Source organism: Dromiciops gliroides, chromosome 2 (assembly GCF_019393635.1).
Source record: "Dromiciops gliroides isolate mDroGli1 chromosome 2, mDroGli1.pri, whole genome shotgun sequence".
Lineage (NCBI taxonomy): Eukaryota > Metazoa > Chordata > Mammalia > Microbiotheria > Microbiotheriidae > Dromiciops > Dromiciops gliroides.
Window position 1 is genome coordinate 115,499,415 of NC_057862.1, and position 10,863 is coordinate 115,510,277.

General features: G+C 36.4%; 1 protein-coding gene across 1 annotated transcript in view; it reads left to right on the forward strand.

The window, feature by feature from the left end:
- The window catches only part of EFL1 (elongation factor like GTPase 1), a 222,222-nt gene extending 212,118 nt beyond the window's left edge, over positions 1–10,104 (forward strand). The window contains exon 20 of the mRNA XM_043980170.1: positions 9,834–10,104. Coding sequence (XP_043836105.1) covers positions 9,834–10,022 — 189 coding nt within the window. The 3' untranslated portion in view covers positions 10,023–10,104. The remainder of the gene's footprint in view (positions 1–9,833) is intronic.
- The last annotated feature ends 759 nt before the right edge of the window (positions 10,105–10,863 follow it).

A 10,863-nucleotide genomic window follows, 5' to 3' on the forward strand; every position in this document is an offset into this window, starting at 1 on the left:
TTAAGCAACTAAACCATTATTGCATTTAGATCATAATCTGAAAAATAAATTATTTTGTCTCAACCATTGTAGATTTTTGTTCTTCTATGATAACTATATTGGGAAAAAACACTGAATGGAAATAGAATTAATTTATTGGTTTGAATTTTGCATAAGTTTTTATTTTTTTAACAGCAGGTTGTTAACTTTCTTCCCCACCCCCATGCATGTTCCTTGGGGACAAGGACTATTGCATGGCATATATAACACCTTCATTATAGAAGTTTCTTAATAAATGTTTGCTGTTGCTGTAGTTTTATTGGATTTTAAAAATATGTCTGAAATGCCTTAAGGTCAGTATAATTTACCAATACAGTTAGTCTAGTCTGATCAACTAAACTGGCTCTTTTCTGTTAGCTTTTAAGGTTCATGTGAGTGAGAACCTTTTCTTAGTGGTATATTTCCCTAAGCACCTAGTACAGTGATTTAAACATAGGGGTTCGATAATGCTTGTTGAATCATTGAGTAGTTATGATTCTTCCCCACCCTAACAAATGGTGCCAAAATTCCAAAGACTAATCTTCATTCATTCCTCGCCCCTCCAACAAAGTCTTCCCAAACCACATGAAGTTCTTCTGGCCCAAACCCTTCATTCCCAAAGTTGATTTTAGGCTAACTGTTTTCCCCCTCGCCCTTTTTTGGTCAAAATAAGTTATAGGATGGAACATTAGCTAAAAGTGGTTGCAAATTCCTGATCTGTATTTTTAGGTTATAAGTCTTCCCCCTTGTTAGTAGGATTATATGGCTAGAATGAAGATTGAGACATCATCTGGTCCATTTCCAGGAAGCACTGCTTCTAAATCAGTGGTGGGGAAAGCATTTTTTCTATGAAAGGCCAGTGGCCCACAAGAAAAAAAGAAACAATTTTTTTCTTAGTGAAATATAAATTATTTGACTCACCTACTCGAAAAAATAAAGGCAGATATTTTGACTGTGCTTATGTTACAGGATTTCTTTTTCATTCATTGAATGGAGTAGGTGGAAAGGAGAAAATGATTGAATGATAATTGGGAAAATACAAATTTAATTTTTAAAAATAAAATTTTAAAAAGGAGCTCCTAACCCCTCATGATATTTTATGAGATTAAATCAATTTAGGTGTAAATGGTCACTCAGAAAGTTTAGTTATTTGTTTTGGTGTTCAAAGTTCAATTTTACTTAAAAAAAAATTAAATAAGGGCAAAGAACGTACACCTTATTAAAGATAAATATGGTAATTTCTACATTGTCTCCACATTGGGAGGGATTAAGAGAGTGAGGTGACAAGAATTATGGGAAGAATTTGGGAGATGGATAAAAAATAAAGAGGAGGGGCAGCTAGGTGGCGCAGTGGATAAAGCACCGGCCCTAGATTCAGGAGGACTCGAGTTCAAATGCGGCCTCGGACACTTAACACTTACTAGCTGTGTGACCCTGGGCAAGTCACTTAACCCCAATTGCCAATTGCCTCACTAAAAAAGAAAGAAAGAAAGAGAGAGAGAGAGAGAGAGAGAGAGAGAGAGAGAGAGAGAGAGAGAGAGAGAAGGAAGGAAGGAAGGAAGGAAGGAAGGAAGGAAGGAAGGAAGGAAGGAAGGAAGGAAGGAAGGAAGGAAAGAGAGAAAGAGAGAAAGAGAGAAAGAGAGAAAGGAGAAAGAATGAAGTAGGGGAAAGCTAAGGAGAGAAAATCAACATGGAACATGGGTGAATAGAAAGACACCAAGGAGAGTAATGATCACAAGCCTTTTTATCACCTGATGTTAAAATAAGTCATTCAATTCAACTTAATTAAATTAAGAGCCTTCTTTGTTAGGTCCTGAATGAGATACATAGTTTAGATGATGGTAGTAATAATGATTTGCATTTATATAACACTTTATGGTTTGCAAAGGGCTGTCCTCATAAGAACCCTACAATTTATCTTTCTACTTTCTAATGAGGAAATACGACACATACACTAATAACTGTGCTATAAAATGATACATAGGAGAATGAGAGAGCTACAAGTAAAATGCTATAAAAATTAGAAAGCCAGGTAAGTCTTCCTGAATGAGGTAGGGCTTGAGTTGGATTTTAAAGAATGAGTAGGAATTCAACAAAGTGGAGAAGGCATTCCAGATAAGGGGAAAAAGCTTGAAACAAGAAAAGAAAGTATTAAAGATGACAAATAGTCTAGTTTAGCATAGAGTGTGAGGAGGGCGAAATATGAGGAGATAAGGTTGGAAGAGTAGGCTAGATCCAGATAGTGGGGGACCTTAAATCTTAAGAGGCTGGGAAATGGGAAACTTTTTAAGTAGAATGATTTAACCAGTCTAGGGAATAAGGAGTCATATAAATGTTTTAAGTAGAATAAAATAACCTGATATCTATGTAAAAATTATGTCTGGCAAAAGTTCAGAGGAACATGTATTTAGAAGGCTCCTTAAATAATCCAGGCAGTAGGTAATAAGGTGAGTCTTCTGAAGGGAGTACTGGTGGAAGTAGAGGGAGATTGCTATAAGTGACACTGCAGAGGTGGGATTAACAATATGTGGTAATGGGTTGGATTTGAGAGATGAGAAAGAGGGAAATTCAAAAACAGTGCCAAGGTTTTGAATTTGAGAGTCTGGGAGATTAGTGCTGTCACAAACAGAAAGAGAAGAAAGTTCTTAATCAAAGAATGAACTTCGTTTTGGTCATGTTGCAGTACCCACGTTGTTCCAGTTAGGAAGAGATCTCATAGGCAGTTGTGGGTATGGGTCAGGTATAGAGGGTAGCAGTTTTTAAATCGTCTCAATAGAACCATAGAAGTGAATGACATTGCCAAGGGAAAGAGTATACAGGGAGATAAGGGAGCTTAGTGGAGAAGCTTGAGGAAAACCTACCTCAAATGGTGAGCAGCAAGAAAAAAGAGAGAAAAGTTAGAAAATGAGGAAAATGGGAATGGCATGTCAAGTAAATCATGGGGAGGTGGAGTGTGTGTGTGGGGGGGGGTATCCAGAAGGAATGGGAATAGAGCTATATCTTGAATAGAAATCAAAGATAAAAGATTAAAGAAAAAAAGCCCATTGGATCCAGTGGTAAGGAAGTCATTGGTGACTTTTTGTGGAAGCATTTTCAGTAGTGTGGCAGAAAAAGAAGCCAGACTTTGAATTGAGACAGTGAATGGTTATCATTTTCCTTTGAAATTTTCATTAGATTTTTAACCAGTGTTCATAGGTTTTTAAATGAGTCCTTGAATTTTAAGAGATTCCATCTGAATGTGAAGTAGCCTACCAGGAAGAAATTGTTCTTTGGATTGCAACCAAAAGCAGTGTCACCTCTTCTTGCCAGTTTCCCCACCATTGTTCTGAGTGATACAAACCAGATCAATCTAACTCCATTGACACTCAAGCTTAAATTTGAATTTTCAGAACAACTTGAAAATTTTGCTAATTGATTCCATCTAAAAGGCAGCTTATGTATGATAATATACAAAACAATGAGTAGTAAAAATATATATATTCATATTTTATGTTAGATGTGTAAGGGGCTAAAATTCTAGCTAGTCTGTCTAAAATATCTAATGAGTGGTCGCCATAAGTCACAGCAATGATTACATACACATACACACACTTACCGACAGACATTCATACATTCACCCCCTCTCTGTGTCTGACAGTTTTAAAACTGTTCATTTCTGCAATTCTTCATGTTCTAAATTACATTTTCTTTCAGGATCTTAGGATTTAGCCCTCACAGGCAGTTTTAAGAGATCATCTAGTTCCACCCTTTCATTTTACAAGGGAAACTGAGGCCTATTTGAAGAGAAGTAGTCACTTACCCTAAGTTATCCAGGAAAAAAAACCAGCATTCAAACTCAAGTCCTCTGACTCAAAATCCACTGTTCTTCCTGCTACTCCACACCATGTACTGATTCATAATTAAGATAACAATAAGATTTTATAGTTTTATTCTTAGCTATATGTGCACATACTTAAACAAGAATCTTCATTTTAAATTCATTTATAGTTGCTTTTAAATTGTGTAGAATCATACAGTTTTGAGAGACTTACAAAATTAATTTAATTTGTCCAACACCACCCAGATTCTCAGCAAAATTTATTTTAAATGCTTTCCAATCAGATGGCTCTTAATGTGATTCTAAGAGATCTCCAGGGAAACTGATTTCATCTCCCTCTCTGATGAGGTCTAGTGTTTAATGTTTCTTACTGCCAAAACATGTTTTTCCCCTAAAAACTTAAGACAGCTCAATTGAGCAAGTTGTTTTTCCTTTGTTTTAATGATGTTTCCATTCAACAAATAATTATTAAAAGCCTATTATATATGAGCCACTGTGCTTGGTGCTGGAGATACCAAGACAAAACACAAACACAGCCCTCTGAGAAATTACTTTCTACTTGGGGGAACACAGCATATACACAGATGGGTAAATATAAAGTGAGTTCAGAAGAGGAGGGGGTACTAACAACTAGGGAAGTCACAAGGCTTCTCCTTGAACTGAGGCTTGACAAAAACTAGAGATTCCAGGAGGCAGAGCTAAGAATTAGAGAGTACACGACAAGGCATGGAGGCAGAAGATGGATTGATGTGGAAGGGACATAGAGCCAGCAGGCCATTTTGCCTGGAACATAGACTACAGGAAAGGAATGGCAAGAAAAAAGGCTGTAAAGGTAGACCAGGTCCAGGTTAAGGCCTTAAATACTAAGCAGGAGTTTGTATTCTCTCCAAGAAGCAATAGATAGTCACTGGATTTCTTGAGCAGGGGCCTCACATGATTAACCTGTGCTTTCAAGATATTTCTGGCAACCAAGTGAGATGAATTGGAGAATGACTATAGGAGAAAGACTGAGCAGTCAATCACTAAAACACTGATTAAGCGCCTGCTCTCTGCCAGAGTGGTAGTGGTGGTAGTCTAAGAATGCCAAGACATTAGGACCTGAACTATGGTAGTGGCCATGTGAATGGAGAAAAGGTGATGAATGAGAAAAAAAAATAACATTTTATTTGAAAGCCTTCTACAATGTAAGCATAAGGAGTAATGCAAAGGAGCTTATAACTCACAATCCCTCTCTTCTGGATGTTATAGTTAATTGAAGATTGATGTTTATAAATGAACAGTCTTAATAGTTTAGCTCAGTTAAAAAAATATCAAGAAAGAAAATGCCTCTGTTCTACTGAAAAAGTAAAATCACAATCATTCTAGAATCTAAAAGGGAAGATGATTTTTAAAATGAGCTTTATGATACCTCCTGCTCATCATCTTTAGGAAAAAGACCTCATGAGTTTGGAGAGCTCTATTCCTCAACAGCTTTAAAACTAACCAGATTTTACATTGTTTGGTTTGTTATTAATGAGTTCATTGGAATGCATTATAGACTTCTCCTAGAATTCCAGGTTGGAATATCAATTTAGTTCTCTCCCCATAAAGGCCAGAATTAAAATTGGTTAGAATTCAAAGAAACTTGGGTTTTAGATAAGGAGGACTTTATAAGAATTGAAAATATAACCAATAACTTGGGAATTTTTTGGATCAATTCTCATTAACATCAAATGTGATTTTATATTTTTACTCCCAGTATTATTCCAATGATGGTCACTTTGTTTTTTGTTTTTTCTTTTTTTTTTCTTTCGGGGCAGTGGGGGTTAAGTGACTTGCCTGGTGTCACACAGCTAGTAAGTGTCAAGTGTCTGAGGCCAGATTTGAACTCAGGAACTCCTGAATCCAGGGCTGGTGCTTTATCCACTGCGCCACCTAGCCGCCCCCCAATGATGGTCACTTTCATGGAATCATAGTATTGAGAGCTGGAAGTGACTTTACTGTAGTCCAGTTCCCCTCCCCCACTCCCACCCCCACCCCGCCTCCTCCCCCTCATTGAGATTAGGCTTTGTAGAAATGACTTGCGTGGAGGTTACACAAGTATTATTACTTGGCAGGGCTAAGTATTTCTCATATCACACTCATTTTAAATTTTATTTTATTTTAAATGTTTGGGCAGGGAAAAGAAAAGGAGCTTTAGTGAATGTTAGAGATTCCTGTTCTTTCGTCAGTGAGATCAGTTGATGACACTTGGGGTTGCCAATTGGAATTTTAATTGGGGAAGATGAAATCACAGGTCCAAACCAAAGGGAAAAAGTAAAGGCATTTAATACATCCCTAGCCCAAAGGAATTAATCTAAGGGTTGGGATTTTAGGGCCCTTTGCAAGATAATGGGGATGATAATCTTCGGGTAGCTGGGTTGTCTGGCATCCCTCAAGTCAATTCTGGAATAGGCATGGGGCCAGGCCTGCATCTCTAATATTCATTACAGAAACGAATTCTTACATTGTAGAATCTATTAAAGAGTTGCCACTTATCTTTAGGGACTTGTCATTCACTATAGTCACAGGGCACTGAAACATTTATATGTATTCTCAATATTGATTATGTTCTCAACAGTGCTTTACTTGGGGCATTTGGACTAATTTATTGGTTTATTAAAAATATGTCACCACTGGCTGATTAAACATCACTTTATATTTACAATTGATTTGTGTTTCTAGAGTGGGAGCTTGAACGAAAGAGCTTAACCATTATTCTTTCTTGATGTTCCACCAGTATTTTATTGTTACATTTATCTTTAGTAGAATCTAGCCAAAGTGATGTGGGTCAAAAGGAGGGAAAGTATCTTTTATCAGCTTTATTAAATACATCAAGGGAAACAAATCATTAAATGACCATCTAAAAAGATTTCCCTCATAAAAAAATTGTTTTACATTCTAGTAAGAGATTTAACTGATTCCTTGGAGGTAACCAAGCATAATCACCTGCCTTTCCAGACTGTTTAGGTAACTTGCAGCCTGTTGATACAAAAGTGTTCAGTGGGTAACTGAGAAGCAGCATACTCTAAATGGTTTTTAACATCACTTACCTAACAGTTTCACCAATTTTCTGAATGTTCATCACTGTTTGTAGATATTGATAAGTGGTATCTGTTGATAGACAGAATAGGTACTCCCAGAAGGTTTTTTATAAAAGAAATATCTATATATGGAATCCTATTTTTCCATTGTTTTCAATGATTAAAATCAGTAGTGTGTTCTTGAAAAAAAAGGGAGTGTGTGAATTGTGGCCCTATCATATATTATTGAACGATTATGTCAAAGAGGATATGTGGCACATTGTAATGAACAGTGAATTTGGATTCAGGAGACCTGAATTCAAATTCTGGCTGTGCTACTATGTCTAATGGTGGGAAAGGGATAGACAGTTCACTAATTTTTTGAAGGTCAAGCCACTGAAGAGAGCAGAATCAAGAGAACATTGTGCACAAAGTCAGCAAAACTGTTTGATGAAGAACTGTGAAAGACTTAACTGTTCTCAACAATATAATGATCCAAGACAATACCAAAGGACTATCGATGAAACATATTATCTACCTCCAAAGAAAGAACTGATACTGATGGAACACAGACTGAAGCATGCTATTTTTTACTTTCTTCAATTTTTTTCTTTTATTCAAGTTTTCATATATAAAATAATTCATATGGTAATGCTTTACATAATCATACATATATAACCTATATCTGATTACTTACCACCTCAGGGAGGGGCTAGGGGAGGGAAGGGAAGGAAGGAGGGATAAAAATTGGAACCCAAAACTATAAATAAAAATGTTTATTACTTAAAAAAAAAAAAGAGTCCATTGAAGAGTTCATTAGAGGGGTAAAAGTAGGGGGCCTCCAAGGTCTTTTCCAGTTCTAAATCTTTGATCCTGTGATCCTATAGAAAGAATACCTAGGGCATCCATCAAAATAGCCAAGTATGTTTCTATTAATGAACAGAGTGTTTATTAGGCCTCTTGAAAAGCCTGTTCAGTAGTTTGGGACAAGAGGAAGTCTGCTTGTTGTTTATTTGTTTGACCATTTGTTCAGCAAAGACTTTTTGAGAACTGTGATTAAAGTATTGTGTCCAGTGCAGCAAGGAATCCCAAGATCAGTTCCCTGATCCCCTGGACTCACAGTTCTAGTGGGGGAGATGAGTCACAAGTCACTATAATAGGAGGTATAATATTAATGGCAATAAGAGATCTTTCTTTGTGTTTAATCCTTTAAAAAACAAAAAAGGCAGGATGATGTTTCTCAGCATGTTTGTGCTACTCCAGATCATGCCCTTTGGGATTCTGTTCTTAATTGCTATTTTTATCTTACCCAAGTGGCTCATGCAGAGACCCAGTTACACAGAAACATCTCATTGTGTAGATTATTTACATTTTTTGCTATTATATAGTAACAACTCTGATTCTTGTGGGAAACCTGAAATCTAGTTTCAGGTTATATGATCATAAGTGAGGCGTTTGCCATCTCTGGATCTCAGCCTTCTCATGTACAGATTGAGAAGGTTGTCATTTTCAAATAATAATGTATGAAATAGAGCTCTAGATGCTTCACTTTCAAAAAATGAATGACTGGTCCCCTCTCATTATTAGACCCAGACTTAAGAGGGACCAGAATTAAACTTAGACTATGTAGGTTTAAGGAAGCTTAGAGGACATATGAGTTACTTAGAGAAAATGACATGTTTTTCTAATAATGTGAAATAGAGGTATCAGTGTTTCCTAAGTATTTACCTGTATTTCATTTTTCCCTTTCATCCTCAACCTTCTAGCAATAGACTGGTCTATCAGCAGTGGTCACTTGTCATAGACATAGACATTTGTCATCAAAGCCAGAAATTTTAAGTTCAACTGAGGAAATTAATTTTGGACACAAATTACCTAAAAAAGACTTTCCGTCTTCCTTTCATTTTTCCCCTGAAATAGCTCAAAAAGTTTTATGGCATAGCAGCCTAATGGATTGCTTAAGAAAGGTGCAAAACCATACTGACTAGGTCCATTGCAAATTATGTTTTCTAACTGTTCCCTACAATCATATTCCCTACAATGTTCTCTCTCTCACCTTAAGTCCCGACTCCACTCCCTAACTTACCTTTTACTTTAAGTTGACTGAAGCCATCCAACATGAACTCCTTGAGCTCCCTCCACCTCCACACCTCAAAACAGATTTCTCTGTGTTGTCTCATCTATTTCCCTTTGGTCTTTTTTTTTTTTTTTAAAGTGAGGCAATTGGGGTTAAGTGACTTGCCCAGGGTCACACAGCTAGTAAGTGTTAAGTGTCTGAGGCCAGATTTGAACTCAGGTACTCCTGACTCCAGGGCCGGTGCTCTATCCACTGCGCCACTTAGCCGCCCCTTCCCTTTGGTCTTAAAGGATAAGATGACCCTTCTTACCAATGCTAACTCCTCTTGTTTTCTCAATCCTATCTACTTTGGGCTCCTCTGAGTTCTAATTCCATTCCAATTATCACCTCTTTTACATCTTCAGTTTTTCTCTAGCAATTAAAAATATACTGTCATTGCTGAACCTCTAAGGAAAAAGTTGTAGTCACTGTGAAGCAAATAAAAGTGCCAACTTACTGAGACTTAGGAACATGCCTCTACGGTGCCAAAGGATCGACCAGTATTTTACTCTCTTTAGAAGTATTAGTTTGTTTTGTTCTGCATCTTGATTGGGGAGGAGGATGGGGTGGGGGTGGGGTGGGGGGAAGGAATTGAAAGGGGAGGGTACATACTTTCTTCAAAGAAATAGCATATCTTGTCACGTTATTGCATTTGTTTCTAGGCCCACAAACCTCGTGGTCCTACCTGAGTGTCTTTTTCTTTGTTCCCAATAAGCATACCCCAACTTTTGAAGCTCTCTGATTCTTTTCCTTTTAAATAAATACTGTATTAATCAAGAAGCTCTGTAATATCTGGAGTAGATTAAAAACCTGACACATTCTAATATTTTCTTTTAAAAAGATAATACCTGGTGATCCATTCTGGGTTCCGACTACTGAGGAAGAATATTTGCACTTTGGAGAGAAAGCTGACTCAGAGAACCAAGCCCGAAAGTACGTGAATTCAGTACGAAAGCGGAAAGGACTTTATGTGGAAGAAAAAATTGTGGAACATGCAGAGAAGCAAAGAACACTTGGCAAAAATAAGTAACTGTCTCCATTTTCAGTTCTGTACACTGATGGATTATTTTTTTTTTCTCTAACAGATTAAAAGCATCATTAAGGATTTGCAATTTTGAAATTTTTCTTTCTGCTGCAGAATTTGTTCATTTTTAATAAACTTGAGCCATTTTAAATAAGGTTATTCAAAAAGGATATTGATAAGGTTTTTTTCAAAGACTGATTTTATTCTAAGGCAAGTATGTCTTATAGGTATCTAAACAATGACTTGTCAATTTTCCATATAACCTTAAAGATTCCAATATTAGTATTGAGTAGGACGAGATTTTTAATACAGAGACAATAAATTACTGAGTCTTTGGTTTGTGGTTTTTGTGAGAAGTCATCATGGTTCTAACTTACCTTATCAACTGACTTTTTGAACAACCTTCATGGATTACTGTGAACATCATCTTGAATTCCTTTAAGATGTAATAAGAATAAGTCACACATGTACATTAAAAATAATGTTATTTCCTATGATAATTAAGTTGCTTATTTCCCCAGTTTTCCAGGAAAGATCTTAACCAGTGTTCATAGGCTCGCTGACTTTTAGCATAAATAATTGTTTTTATCCAAACTTCTCAGTTACTATCTTCAGAAGAATTGGAATTTGAATGGGGAAAACTAGTTTGTCTACAAATAGAGACTTGGTAATCCTTGCTGTTTCAATAATGTTTTTGAAAGTTACTTGAAGGAAAGATGACATTTTGTTACTTTTCTTCACAGTGTTCTGACTGGACTCTGTTTCAGGGTGATTTAATAGATGTCCTTGAAGGCCTTCCATGGTTATTGTTAACACTGAATGAAAACATTTTTTGTTTCTACTTAAT